This window comes from Lontra canadensis, unplaced genomic scaffold, assembly GCF_010015895.1.
Source record: "Lontra canadensis isolate GAN:19392208 unplaced genomic scaffold, GSC_riverotter_1.0 scaffold1, whole genome shotgun sequence".
NCBI lineage: Eukaryota > Metazoa > Chordata > Mammalia > Carnivora > Mustelidae > Lontra > Lontra canadensis.
In genome coordinates this window covers 119,624,955-119,640,387 of record NW_022630995.1, presented here as the reverse complement: position 1 = coordinate 119,640,387, position 15,433 = coordinate 119,624,955, and the positions used below count along the sequence as shown (strand labels likewise).

The window sequence follows — 15,433 nt, the reverse complement described above, 5'->3', positions numbered from 1 at the left end:
TGGCCACCATCTCTATCTAGCCCTAAAACATTTTCATCACCCCACAGGGCAGTCTTGTACCCATTAAGCAGTGGCTCCCCATTCCTCCTGCCTGCCCCCCCACCCCTGGGTAACCACCAATCTGTGTTCTTTGTCTACAAGACTGACCTATATTGGATATTCCATAGAAAGAGAATCATACATTATGTGATCTTTTGTGTCTGTCTTTAACTTAGCATAATGTTTCTGAGGTTCATCTGTGTTATAGCGTGTATCAGTAATTCACACTTTTCCATGGAGTACCATTCCACTGTATGTACATTTCACAATTTGTTTATTCACTGACAGACATGTGGCCTGCCTGCTCCTACCATCGGGCTATTGTACATAATGCTGCTCTGAACGGGTGTGGACAGGTAATCTGCTTGAGTCCCTGTCTTCAGTTCTTTCGCATATAGACCTCAGAGTGGAACTCCTGGGTCATAGGGTGATTCTATTTTTAACTTGAGACACCACCAGCTAAGCTGTCTTCCATAGCTGCTAAGCCACCTCCCATTCCCACCAGCAGTGCATGAAGCTTCTGCTCTCTCTACACCCTCATCGGCTCTTGCTCTTTTCTGCTGTTGTGGCTTTTTGTTTTCACCACAGCCATCCCAGTGGATGTGAAGCGGCACCTACGTGATGTTCACTGGCATTTCCCTAATGACTAATGATGTTGAGCATCTTCTCATGGCCATTTGTATAACTTCTTTGGAGAAATGTCTACTTGGGTCATTAGCCCATTTTTTAATTGGGTTATCTTTTGGCTGTTGAGTTGTAAGAGTTATTTTCAGGACACTAGACACATCACTTGCAAATATTTTCTCCCCTTCTGGAGGTGTTCTTTTCACCTTCTTCATAATGCTCTTAGATGCAGAAGTTTTACATTTTGATCAAGTCCAAGTCTTTTTTTTTAGTTGCTCATGCTTGTGCTGTTATATCCTACCTAATAAGGCATCAGCAAATAAAAGATCATGAAGATTTAACCCTATGTTTTCTTCTAAGAGTTTTACAGCTTTAGCTTTTTTTGTTTACACTTTTAGCTCTTATATGCAAATAGTGTTTTTTAAAGTGTGTGATTTCATGGAAGGAAGATGATTTATTATGAAGATGAGCATGACAAAAATACATGGCTCTTTCTTAATTTACTTATTTAAAACTGGATAATTTAGTTCAGTTTGTAAGTGGTTTGGACTGGACTCAATTTCAGGTCTTTTGCTGGGGCTATTAAGAGAGTCTTATTACCTTTCCCATTAGATCTGGAGCTATAATTTCAAAAAGTTAGAACTGCCAACGGACAATCAACAAAAATTATTTAAAAAACTATTTTTAGAAAGAAAAATCACTCAGATGTATCAGATATGAACACTTCTCTATATTTTCTGTTAACAAACTTTGAGGTAGTATAGAAATGATTTATATGTTGAGCACTTAAATATGATATGAAGTATGAAAAATATACAAAAATAGAACAAAGTCTGGCAGGAATATTCTGAAGTGGAAACAATGGAATTTTGATATGTCTTAAAAGAAATACTCAGAAACCTAGATCAGCAAACTATGTTCCAAAAAACTGCAGCCAAAATCAAATCTATTTCCTGTAACTGCTGGGTTATATACAAAGAGAGCAGAGTACTGACGAAATTTCTCTCCTTTTTAGGACTATTGATTTGTTTCTGTTTTTCTAGATAATACTAACCTAACATGATAAAAAAGAGAAATTAACTTGAAGTTATTCTAAAACTCTAATTTTAAAACATCAGCATGCAACCTGAGAATGCCTCAGGCAATACATAAGATTAAAAGAATACACGAAAAATGTGGATATATCATTTTTGGCTATTAATTTCAACCATAAGGATTTTTAAATAAATTTTCACCTCCCCTTTGTTTTTATTGAAATCACAATATTCTGAGCATTAGATGCAATCTGTGTCAATTTTTAAATCTTCCCAAGACTCCACCTTTGAAACAGTTATTTTGGGCATAAATGTATTTTTCCTTTTATATTTACTCCCACACACCCAATTATAGTAAATAAGAGCTGCTGAAACCACAAGGAAATCTTTCCTTGTTTGTGCGTACTGCAGACACTATTCAGGAAAGTCACATTTCTATTGGTCCTTTCCCGGTTAGTGTTCCGATGACAGCACCACAGCTGTACATACCTAGATCAAAGTTGTTGGAATTGAACAGGAATTCTGGTAAGTAAAAAAATTCGGGGATAAGTTCTTTTACATCTGCCATGTTGTGCTTTGATGCTGAGTACCAGGCCTCGCGCACACTGTGGAACATCCGGTCAGCCAGGTCGAAGTGGCCTCCCTGTGGACAGAAGAAGGCACTGCTCTGTTAGAGCCCCATCGCCACACCTCATGGCTTCTGTCAAGCTCATGGGCTCGAAATACCCAAGTCAATACATTTGGTGACAATTCCATTTTCCCCCACCCTATGTCAAACACACAAAATTTTAAATAATCACAAAAAGAAAATGAATTCTTTTGGGGGTGTTTCTGACAAAGTGCTGAATGCATGTATTTTGTAATCAAAGTGAAACCTAAATACAAAGACTTTGAAAAGTCACTAAAAAATGAGTTTTTATTGAGAGGGCAAGAATATGAAATATGAAATATGAATTCTTCCATAGTTTCATGATGCTCTCCTAAAGAAAACCAACCAAGATTCTAATGTAGCCATCTACAGTTGAAAATATTCAAGTTGTGTGTGTGTGTGTGTGTATATACATATATGTGTGTGTATATATATATATATATATGTATATTAGACTGATTTTATAAATTAACATGACATTCAAATGCTCACAATGTTAAGGATTAGGTGAAAAACTAAGAAAGTGATCAAAAAGTTATATATAACTTTTTGATATATATAACGAATTCAAATAGAAAAGGGATTTCTTACACAGCCTCATAGATATAGCACACCTTCCTCAGTCGAACTCCCTGTTGCTGTGTTTTCAGTGGACACAGTGTATCTCTCTTTACACTGAAGCTCACTGCGGGAAAATGCCAAAGTCCATACACTGCGCCACCAAGACCTGCCACAATCTGACTCGTTACCTATCTGAGGGCATCCTCTGAATTTCCCCTCCACTTACTCTGCTCCAGACACAGTGGGCTCCTTGCTCATCCTAAAACATCTCAGCCACGTGCTTAGCTTGGGGCCCTCTGCCTGGAACACACTTTCTCCAGGTATCTGCATGAGTAACTGCCTCATGTCCTCCAAATTTTTGCTCACTTGCCACCTTTTCAAGGAGACCTAGTCTGACCACTCTATTTCAAACTGCACTGCACCCTTTTCTACCACGCACTCCTACTTCTGTACTTCCCAGTCCCTTTCGCTGATCCGTATGTTCTGATAGCATGTATTGTATTCTAAAACACTTTAAGATGTATTTCTTTGTTGTTTTTCTTGTCTGTTTCCCTCAACTAAAGTATATATGCTGTACAAAGTAGGGCTTTTGTTTTTATTCATTGATATCGTCCATGTACTTAGAACAGTGTTAGGTACATAGTAGATATTCAATAAATATTTGCTGAATAAATGAAAGAGAATGTGGAGGAAAGCAATTATAATAAAGAAGATAGCAAATGAGCTAGACTGTATTTTTTAAATATTTGTTGCTAATTTAAACCAGTTAAGTCTGAATTCCATATACCTGGCTGGAAAGCACGTGGTATTTGCATCTTTGACTAAAGGACCCTGGTTCTTGTTTTACTCATCAATTCTGATATAGTGAAATGCCACTTGAATTATGTTTCACCATTCTTTGTGACTGAAACTTCATAGGACTTCTTGTAAGGCAAGATAACAACATTAAAACACACACACACACACATACACACCGATTTTAAATAGAAAGGAGGCTTGAATAAAATAGAAAAAGGCTAAATTTAGAGTTTTACCTGCAGCCTTAAGAATATCTGTGTGAAAGGCTCCATCCTTACTAGGTATGAAGCCACAATCATTGCAGATGAATAGTGGGTCCCATAGTGGTAGGCTGGAGTTTCTCCTGTTCAAAAAAAATTAAAACATAATTGAAAACAAAAGAGTAAATGTGAAAAATAAAATTGGTATTAATAGGCTTGAAAATGCTAATGCCTGTGATTGCTGCAACACTAAACACAATTAGCATTGGTGTTTGTAGTGTGAGAACATTACGGCATCACTGTAGTGTGAGAACATGACCTATACAAAGCCCCTCACTTACATATCTGGCAGTAATCCAAATTAAGTATAACTCAGTGCCTTTCCTCACAAATTTAGCACATGTAGGAATTCACGTTTTGAGGGTTATTGTAATAGGTAAGCCTTAACAACAAACCACCTTCCACTAAAGCAGAATACTGACTTACAGCTACTTTTTAGGATGTTCTGGCTTTGCAATGATCTATTACTCTAAATTATTATCTATGAATATTACGTAATTGTTATTACATACTCTCCTTCGCAGGAAAAAAAGGTTCCACACAGGGAATACCTTTAGGCTTAAGCTTAGTTTTTTTTCCTCCTTTGTTTTACCCATTCGGTGCGGGCGGTGGGGGGCAGACACATGAGAAACATTAAACATAACAGGGGGCCTGCGTGGTGAAGTTGGTTAAGCACCTGACTCTTGCTTATGGCTCAGGTTGTGATCTCAGGGTTGTGAGACGGAGCCCTGCATGGGGCTTTGTTCTCAGTGGGGAGTCTGTTTAAGATTCTCTTCCCCTCTCTCTGCCCCTCCCCAGCTCACACACACCTGTGCATGCATGTTCTCTCTTTCTCAAATAGGTCTTTTAAAATAAAACACAAAATCAAAACACTAAACATAACAAGTAATAAGTGTAGTTTCAGGAGGTGGTGGCTGTTATTGTTGTTACTGTTATTATCATTATTATTATTTTATTTATTATTTTTTTTTAAAGAAAAGGATTCCAAAAAGTGTCTCAATAAAATTAAAAGACAGTTTAATTAAGGAAACTGTAGTTTCTGGGTTAAACAGGATTAGAGTTAAAGGCAGATTATCTACATAATGGGAAATTTCTGACCTATACAAAACAGACAGTTTTCTGCCAGTACCTGATAAGCTACCTAAAACATGTCTTCTAAGCATGGCCATCAGTTGGCATGCAAAATCTGATAGCTGTATACATGTGTGAATATATAACTTATACAGATGTAATGATACATAAGCAAAGATAAAGGAAAAGATACAGGGATGGCAGACCACTAAATAATGACTTTATGTTTGTAACTGAGGCACAAAGTCCAATGACAAGAAAAGTTACTTACCATTAGGATCTTCCCAGTCTTTATACCGCTTCTTGTACTGAGCTAATCGTTCATCTGTCTGTGCTCCCATTGGCTTAGCCAGGTTTCTAAATGTCTTGGGATTAGTAAGATCTACCTCCTAAAATACAAAATGAAATCCAATTCCAAATTACTCTACGCCTTTCATTCTCGCCAATGTAGGTACAGTGACTGTAACAGACGACAGTGATTTATAAACGTTTGTGATCCCACTGGCAGAACGGGGCTCCAAAACCAAGCTATGTACCTGCTGGTTATCTGTATTTTATAGACAGGCACATGGCAGCTTGTTAACCGGTTCAGTCTGAAGACAACTACTTTGGAAATTAAGAATTCACAGAAGACACTCAGAATCCAGGCTGGAGACGAGGAATAAGGGAAAATCCTTCCCCGTCTTGGCAAGGACATGGCAGGGGACTCGACACAAAAGCCTGGAACTCATCTTTATCTCCATCACCCACGTAACTGTAGCACCAAATCTCCTTTCTGTTCTCTTCCTCTCCTCCCCCATTTCACCCCAACTTCACTTCTGAGTATTCCCTTCTTAGAGGTGATCAGGCAGTGAAATGAACTAGAGCACTTGGTAACTCATTCACCTCTGAAAGACAGCATACCAGACTACGTGACTTCCAAACGAGATGGAATATTTCAGTCTATCTTCCACCAATTATTTTTAAAAAGTTCATTTCTAACTGACTTAATTCATATACTTAAAAGAGAAACAAATTCACCACCTGGGGTTTTCAAAGTAAAAATCTGGAATATGCAGTGGCGGGGGGGTGGTATTTAATCAGTGTCCTTTTAAAGGGCGTCACGGCCAAACAATTTTGCCAAACTTATACTTTAAATGAATCCACATCCATGAATATAAGTCAAAATCTATATGCAAAATCCCTCATCAATACTGGTTAACTTTGGTTAACTCAACAAAAACTAAATTGTATGCTAAGTACCGTTCTAGGGGTTGGGAATTGACAGATACGGGATTGTCTTTGTGCTCAAGGGATATACATGTAGGAGCTACTTTGGGAAGAAGGGTACTGTGCTGAGGTTTCTAAATTCTCTCCAAATTGTGATGACCATTACTGAGTAATTTAAACAGTGATGACTCAATTAGTGTTTCTGAAACCAGCTGCAGTGTAGAGTACAGAGAGATACCCACCAGAGGATACAAATTAACAAGCACTTAAGAAAACCAAATAGATATTAAGAATAAGTATCTAAAAAATTGGTCAATGACTTAAACTTTGTACAAGTCAAGCTAAAACTCTTCTCATATTCTTGTAACAAGTGCCCCTTGAGGAATTAAAATTATAAAAATTATAAATTAAATAATAAATTATAAACCAAGTAAAACATCTGGGCAAGTTAAGTACCTCTTAATTACTTTTGAAGAAGTGTTCCACTTACACAAAATGTTTATTTACCTCTGAGTCGTAATCTGCAAGGATCCAGGGGAAGACAGGATACTGCATGAGATCATTATACGACCTGCCAGCCAAAGTGTTCAAATGCATCAAATACTGGAAGTTGCTGATTTCACCTCTCTTGGGAAAGATCAACAAAGATTCATTTCAGGACCATTATTTCTACTATGTTCACTTTAAAAATTTTTATTTTTTTATATTTTTATTTTTCCTAAAAAGAACACAAAGTTTTTTTTTAATGTATGTATTCTATGGATTCTTGAAGTGCTTTTCAACTGTATAACTTATACCATCTAACTGCAAATTATGAATGAAACTTGTATTTTCATTAAGCCTACCTCCCATCTCTGAGTCACAGACTTCTCTCCAACCAAAGTGCTAAGCAACCCAGACCTAAAAACAAGAAAAGATTAAGTTACAGGCAATATAATTTTAAATCTGAGCAATAATCAAGTTGAAAAATTTACATCTGGTCCAGGAAATTTTCAAACCATGGAAGACCTATTACAAATGAGTCTTAGTGTGTTATAACCAACATTTTGAAATATGAAATAACAGGGAATTCAACTGAAGAAAACAGAGAACACTGAAAAGCATTTACAGTAAGCAATAAAGTATTTCCAGTCAATTTTGTGTTAGAATTTGTAACTCAGTTTGTGGGTCCTGGGACGCAATAAAAAATTCATTTTTTACCTTGGGTTATAGCAAGAACTTGAAAAACAATGATCTAGTCCAACTGTCTACCTTTTACAATGACCTATACATAAAGAAATGCGAAGACATTAAATTGGAATAGCTGAAATAGTATACATAGCACACTTCTTAAAAGAGAAGTTGGAGAGTGAATAAAAATATAAATATTTTATGAGAGGAAAGTCATTGCTGTTTGGGTCATTTGGAATTACAGACTTTTTTGGGTATCAGATGTTCCTGGAATGCTGTAAAACCCTTCTTAAGGTTTAACACCTTCGTAATATTCGTTATTAATGATTTGAAGATTGTGATTTGAACATAATCACCCATAGGAAAGCACTGAACTATGTATTTTACTGTCTGAAAAGAAATCAACAGATTTGTAAACCTTAGTTCTTAAAGATTTCTGGCTCAACAGTAGAGGTAACACTTTCCATTTCTAGGTAAGTTCTTCCCATTAGACAAACCAAATGTACAGGAACTCTCCCTGGAAAAAGAGCTATGTTGACTCCTGAACTTTATAAGAAAGGGAACAACTGAAAAGATGAAGTTGGAAATGAATTTCTGCTTCTTGCTTTTGAACTTCTAACAGATCTTTAAGTAAAGAACTGCCAGCTCAGCACAGAAAGTAGTAAGAACAATGAAATAACAAGCTGAAGATTATGTAAGCAGGTGAAAGTACTGGCAACTTAATTACAAGTAGAAAAAAAGGCTCAATGTGCTGGAAGGGGAACTTTTCTTTCCTGTCGTTTATCTTAACAATAATACAAATGATTAGGAACAGAACATAATCTGAGGTCAAAAAAAGCACCTATTTAGCATTTGTATTTGCTAAACCTCAGCTAAAGAAAAAGAAAAGCAACAATTTAAAAGAGAAACACATGCATTTAATATAGTTAGATGCACACAGACCAGAATCAAATTTTATTTACAAATTACAGAATCCCCAGTAAAATTTAAATCACTTTCTTGCATGTTGCATCATTTGTAGCCGAAAGCACTGCTTCTTTTCCAATGAATTATATAAATGGCTACCAGTTCCTGAGTGACTATAAATGGATTCTTGAAATGGCTGTATCATTCAGAAGGACTTTCTAAGATTAAAAGCAAGTAAAATGAACATAAAGGAACTATTGATAGGTCTGAACGCATAAAAACAAGAGTTAAAATTTAAATATTAAAAAACAAAATTAAGAGGAAAACCGGGCAATTTGCAACAAATATAACAAGTAAAGGAGTAGTAATACATTATTATAGAAAAATCCCATCAAATGGATAGCAAGAACTCAGAGATGTCAAGTAGACTTACCATGGTGATCATTTCTCAATTACACAAATATCCTATCATTATGTTGTATACCTTGAAACTACTATAATCATATGTCAATTATATCTCAATTAAAAAAGAAAGTCAAACCACCATCACCACCACCACCACCAAAAAATAACTCAGGAAAAAAACGGGCAAAGTTATGGATAACTCACAAATGAGGATTTTAAATGGCTAACAAACATATACAGTGCTCAAGATTACTAAAATAAAAGAAATACACATTTAAAAATCGAGAAAGCATCTTATAAAACTAGTAAAAATGAAAAGATAAATATAAAAAGTTGACAAGCATCTACTGAGGTAAGTAAATTTACCAGCTCGTAGTGGACTATAGATATGTTTAATTTTTATGAAAATCAAGTTGGTTTTGCTTATCAAAAGCCTTAAAATTCACACCTCTTTTTTTCACCAAGGGGATTTTACCCCAAAAAATCATGAGCAGTCACACTTGCATTATTAGAACAAGGAAACCTGACAAAGATGAAGTATCCAAAAATAAAAGAATGCTTTATACATACCATGAATAGGTATTAAGTTAAAAGTAATATTCTGAAGAGTTTTGTAATCGCAGGGGGTAACAGTTACATATAACACTGCATGGAAGAAGCAGAATAAAAATCTGTCTAGAGTATGAGCTCAGGTACACACACAGGACCGTATGCTGCTTAACGGACTCAAGGAAATCGATCAGACCTTGAGTGCTGATCTGACAGGAATGATGATACATAGCGTGCCTTTTTCTTTTAAAGTTTTCAGTATTTAAAACATTCTGTGTAACCAGTAGGAGGAGAAAACACTTACTCAAAATATTAAATAATACTGTGCAGATGCAAACCATCCTACTATCACTATTAAACTATGATGTAAGAACCAATCAACCTACCCCTGCTCCACACTTGTGTTCGGCCGTTGCCCAGACACAGACTCTGAACTGTCAGTTAAAGATGGCACGACAGCCAAAAACCTGGAAAATTTAAAAACAGCATAAAATTGGAAATGAAGCCAAAGTCCGGACCTAATGGGAGCCTCAGAAAGGCGGATACATTCAGACCTTGACTGCTGCAGTTACCCCTCCCCCACCCAGTGAACAGCAGGCAAAGGGAACACACAATAATTGGATCTGTTACTAGAAAGGGTCAGATGATGGCTTCCAAGCCAAATATAAAAGGCCACAGCAAAATCTATCATTCTGGATTTTAAATATGCTGTCATATTACTGGAAGAAAAAGCCTTGCAACACTGATGTACAGAAACTGAGTCAACTTAATGAAGTCCTAACGAGTGATTAACAGCTAAATATTCACATGACAGCAAGTAACAAGGATAGCAAAACACTGGGAGAACAGAGACAACACTAAACAAATGAAGATACATACACAATAAGCAACTTTATGTGACACTTCTACATTTTTTTCAGAGTTGCCCACAATGTCAACATATATATTTTAAAGGTGGAAGAGAGTTATAGGAAAATTATTAGGACAGATGTGGACCCTGAACTTAGCACATACACATTTTTCAGAGAAAGACAAACTCATCTTGTAACAGCTGCTAATTAGGAAGAGCAAACAATTTCCAAGTGTCGAAAACAACATTGCCTTTAGAAGTGAATACAACAGGTAACTAAAATTTCAGTCCCTTTATTGGCTCTTCCCACATGTGAAAGGAGTTTGGGATTACCAATCACCATCCACAGGCACTATGTCTGATGAACCCCCCTCACTCCCTCGTGCTCACAGGTAGTATTACTGGACCGCGATGATAAGCGATGTTGCTTGGCATTAAACATTCCTCATAGAAGTAAGGTGAAATATAAAACTTCCCTTAGTAGAGCGTTTGCTACCCAAACCACCCTTCAAAGAATTAGGAGAATGTCTCTCGTATCTGTGATCCATTCATAAAAGTCTCATTATTCATACACCCAACAGAAATATATATTTTTTAAGATTTTATTTATTTATTCGGCAGAGAAAGAGATCACAAGTAGGCAGAGAGGCAGGCAGAGAGAGAGAGGGGGAAGCAGGCTCCCCGCGGAGCATAGAGCCCAATGTGGGGCTCAATCCCAGGACCCTGAGATCATGACCTAAGCCGAAAGCAGAGGCTTTAACCCACTGAGCGCCCCCAACAGAAATATTTTTGAGCACCATGTATTCGTACTACTTTTCTTTCACAAGGCAAATTCTGAATACAGCTTACCAAAAGTAAAATATGATTAGGTTAGATAAACTGGTTTATTTGGCTATCCTACTTTTTTGAGGATGAAGGTATCAACCTCTCTTCCAAGGCCAAGGAAGGTCTCATATGAATATAATTTCTAGGGCAACTCAGTCTCTGCATTCAGTGCAATGCACGCAATGCAAGAAATGGCACTGTATTCTTTTTTAGTAAATAGGAAAGAAGCCTATTTTGAACCTGAAGTACTATTTTTTTAAGCTACAGTTTCCTCATTCTTTTACATTTAAAGACACAGGATTCAATGATACGCAGCTTTTGATGGTATCTACTACAGTGACCAGAAAGATAAACAGTATTTCACAACAGAATAGCATTGCTTTAAAAGATAATTAGAAGAATCATGTTTCAACAGGTTGCCAAAAATGAAACAAACATTTTCCTCCAAGAATTCACTGATCTCAAGATCCTAGACTTTCAAAAACTAGCTTATCTGGTACTAGTTTCCCTTACATCCCCTCCCATGATAGCATTATCAAGTATTCTTAATAAACAATACCTTTGGTAGACTTTATTTCTAATTCCTTTCTGAAATGCAAGGAGGTAATTCCGTCCATCTCCAGAGAAAACCTCCACAGCAATAGGCTGAAATGTTCAAAGAGAAAAACATTAAGAAAAACACACACAAGGTCATATATTAACTTTTCCACTATGAATATCTACAATGTTGAAGAAGTTAACTTTTTCAAAAACATTTTCAGAGTCATCAATTCCCAGCAGATTAAATTACAAAAGAAACAGAGCCAATGTGCTCTGTTCAATTTTTGTTTCAAAAATCTTTATAGAATACTGGTAATATAATTAAAAAACTCTAATTGGAAAGTTATAGTGAAGATGCAATTTTTATATTAAAAGACACATGTTGATTTGCATGCTATATGAAAAGATGGATAATAAAGATATTAGGCTGTGTTTAAATAAAAAGAGAGAGAGAGATGTATTATATCGAGTTGTGCTCCCATGAGACACGAGTTTGCCTGTCATAAAATCATCTAAGGAAATTCTGTAAGGGACAGGGTAGGTCCTATTAAGAGTTTTCATGGCAAGTATGAGTTTTAAATAGTATCTCCTCTGAAAAAAGGAAGATGACAAAATGTTTAGTACTACTAAATCAACCCACCTGCAAGAGATACCTCCTTTTATGTACTTCCTTAATATCTTCATATGCAAAAATGCTGCATGTTCTCTTGAGCTGACTGGGTCCTTGCCTGGCTCCTCTAGGGATAATTGGCTCATGCATACTATAAGCAGCCGAGAGAAAAAAGATAAACAAAAACACAGCAAGAAATAAATTCACTGTTCAACAAAGGGTGTGTTATTTTCAACATATGAATAGGGAACAATACATCACAATACTGAGTCCAAAAAAATATGTTTAAGAGAATAATATATTAGCTATTGAGCAAAAAAAGAACCCTTTTGATGATTATGATTAAAAAAATCCCACTAGGGGCACCTGGGTGGCTCAGTGGGTTAAAGCCTCTGCCTTCAGCTCAGGTCATGATCCCAGGGTCCTGGGATCGAGCCCCGTATCGGGCTCTCTGCTCAGTGGGGAGCCTGCTTCCTCCTCTCTCTCTCTCTCTCTCTCGGTCTCTGCCTGCCTCTCTGCCTACTTGTGATCTCTCTCTCTGTCAAATAAATAAAATCTTAAAAAAAAATTTAAAAAAAAATCCCACTATCAGGGCCAACTTATGTACTAGGCACAGCTGGTACAGTGCATGCGTAGGTCTACCTGCTTTTATTTATTTTTTTAAAAGATTTATTTATTTGACAGAGATCACAAGTAGGCAGAGAGGCAGGCAGAGAGAGAGGGGGAAGCAGGACCCCAGCTGAGCAGGGAGCCCAACATGGGGCTTGATCCCAGGACCCTGGGATCATGACCTGAGCTGAAGGCAGAGGTTTTAACCCACGGAGCCATCCAGGCGCCCCAGGCCCACCTACTTCTAGGGGCCCAAGGAAATGTTTTAATTTTTTTTTTAAATCAAAAGAAAAAAATTGAACTTTTTGGTAGAAGAAACTGTTTAATGTATAATATGAATATATTCATGTTTAAAGCAACACAGTCACAAAATATAATTTTTACATTTTGAATACCTCACACTGTCGAATATAGACACTGTCTCTGTGGTTCCTTCCTAGGACAGGTTTCGAATACTTCCTCTCAGCAACAGGGCCACATTATGACATCCATGGGGCCCCCTGCTCCACATAAAAATATTAAAAATTATATTTCGTGACTGTTGCCTTAAAGAGAGAAGAGCACGTTGGCTTTCTAAGCCTTAAACTTTCTGTCTTCCTGCTGGCTTTGTCTTCTGGGTTTCTGTTCCCCACTCTCATCCCACAGGACTGGCAGAGGACAAGGAAGATAAAACTCAATTAATTCCTGCCTGTGCTTTACTCACGCTGTTTCGAGGGTGCTCAGAGGACAGGGACACTTCCAATTAGTTAGACAACTGTGTAGTTACCTGCATTTTCTCTACAACTGTGTTTGTACTAAAATTTAAAAACAATTTGCAAGTTCTGAGTAAGTTTATAAAATACACAGATTACAAGGAACTTGGTGTCTGGCGCTGTTAATGCAGAACAAAAAATTTTATTTTTCCTTTTGATAAATAAGGCAAATATTTTCTTACCTTGAAATAACTATTACCCTTGTGAATATTTAATGACACACAAACTGAAAGATAACATTACTTAAAACACGATTTTTGGATTAAAAAAAACTAGGTAAATAGACTGCTGTTTTCAAGACAGCTATACGTTGCGTGTCTTCATTTACTTACTTTGGAGGTAAGGTTTCAATATCTCTTATTTCCCTGGTTGCTGTCATTGTAAATCCATCAATCACATAAAAATGCTCTTTACCAAAAAGAAGTAGCCCCTCACTGGTATCCAGCCCCTGGACTCGAGCACAGCGGTACATGTGCTGAATCTATGAAGAAAACCATAAACGTTCATTAACAGAGTTAACCAAAAAACTGATAGTTTCTTTTTTGATATAACAGAAACAAAATGTTTTTAAATATGGTATTAATGGGCAAAACATCCCCTGAACTAAGCACATGAAACCTGAGTTTAAGCATGTTAAAAAAGAATCAGCTAAAACTGCCATCTGATTTGCAGTTGAGTCCAGTAAAAGCAGACAACCATTTTACTCACATCCATACACCAACCTGTGCTTTTACCCAACCCACTTCTCCCACTTTTCACATTACTCGCTGTGTGCCAGGGACATGTGTACTAGGTTCCAAAGGCGATGAACATGTTAGATAAGGAAGGAGATGGATACAATAAACAGGGCAGGAAAAAAAAAGAATTGAAGTGTGTATGTAAGGAGCTTAGGATTGTGCCCTTTCTGAGACAAGAATGAAAACAGTCAGGTCTGATGAGTCTAACAAACCTAAGTGAATTCCCAATCCTGTCACTTAGTTATGGATTTAGCCAAATTTCTTAATTTTCTGGGCCTCTGTGTCTGTTTGTGAATTTCAGATATACAATGATTTGTTGTGAGAGTTACTGAGATCATGTATGTAAGCATGTTAGAAGCTGTTAGCTATCGTCCCTTCCACACAGCTCAATTTTGTCTTTTTCCACAACAGCTCCCGGGTAGGGACTGCGGCATTTGTCCCTCTTTGCTCCCAACCTGGGCTCCTGCTTGCCTGGCAGACTGCTATGCCATTGTAAAAAGCCAAATTTGGCAGAAGTTGTATTTTCCTCATAGGAAGAAAGAGTTGCTAAGTCTCTCAATGTAAGTATTGTTTTCTTTCCAACAGGCAGGATTCAGTTCTTTCTTGCTTATAAACGATTTCTTGCTTAGACTCAGTTCAACATGAGTCAAGGAAAAAATATCAGCAACTAAACTAGAGCCAAACAAATGTCAAATAAATGTCAGTCTGAATACACTTCCTGCACTATTCAAATTTAAAGCAATTAGAGCAAAATCTGTACTCATGAGATTAAAAGTTTAAAAAAATGGCAGCATTAGAAAACAGTAAAATCGCAAATGTAGTCAATTTTCATCACATCTGAATTACTTGAATAATTAAAAGATAGAATGTTACAGGAAAAACTGATACTTTAAGAAATCATTGTAGTATATAAAATGTAGTATATACTACATTGTATATAGTAGTATATACTACTCCATTGTAGTATAATATACAAATATATATATGTTTTTTAAAGTGCATGGCCTGAATTTTCAAATGCTAAAAATATGATGCAGCCAGCATTCAGAATAAGAAACAGAACATTCCCAAGGTTCCAGAAGCCTCTCTTGTGTTTCCTTCAGACCTAATGAACTTCTATAATTATATGATTTTTTAAAAATATTTCCATTCAAGATTAATTAAGCTCTATATTCAAACAATTTTTAAATTAAGCTCTAATTTCTGACTATATCTTCATGGGTAAGATTTCAAGG

The 15,433-nt window shown here is 36.5% G+C and overlaps 1 protein-coding gene across 6 annotated transcripts in view; it reads right to left on the bottom strand.

Annotated features, from left to right (window-relative positions):
• Nucleotides 1–15,433, bottom strand: part of WDFY3 (WD repeat and FYVE domain containing 3) — a 280,545-nt gene that overhangs the window by 26,956 nt on the left and 238,156 nt on the right. For all 6 annotated transcript variants that reach the window (XM_032862498.1, XM_032862480.1, XM_032862488.1 and 3 more), the window contains 9 exons: nucleotides 13,794–13,942; nucleotides 12,131–12,251; nucleotides 11,510–11,595; nucleotides 9,662–9,742; nucleotides 7,091–7,145; nucleotides 6,753–6,872; nucleotides 5,308–5,425; nucleotides 3,942–4,048; nucleotides 2,187–2,340 (listed from right to left, as the gene is read on the bottom strand). In XM_032862498.1, coding sequence (XP_032718389.1) covers nucleotides 2,187–2,340; nucleotides 3,942–4,048; nucleotides 5,308–5,425; nucleotides 6,753–6,872; nucleotides 7,091–7,145; nucleotides 9,662–9,742; nucleotides 11,510–11,595; nucleotides 12,131–12,251; nucleotides 13,794–13,942 — 991 coding nt within the window. The remainder of the gene's footprint in view (nucleotides 1–2,186; nucleotides 2,341–3,941; nucleotides 4,049–5,307; nucleotides 5,426–6,752; nucleotides 6,873–7,090; nucleotides 7,146–9,661; nucleotides 9,743–11,509; nucleotides 11,596–12,130; nucleotides 12,252–13,793; nucleotides 13,943–15,433) is intronic.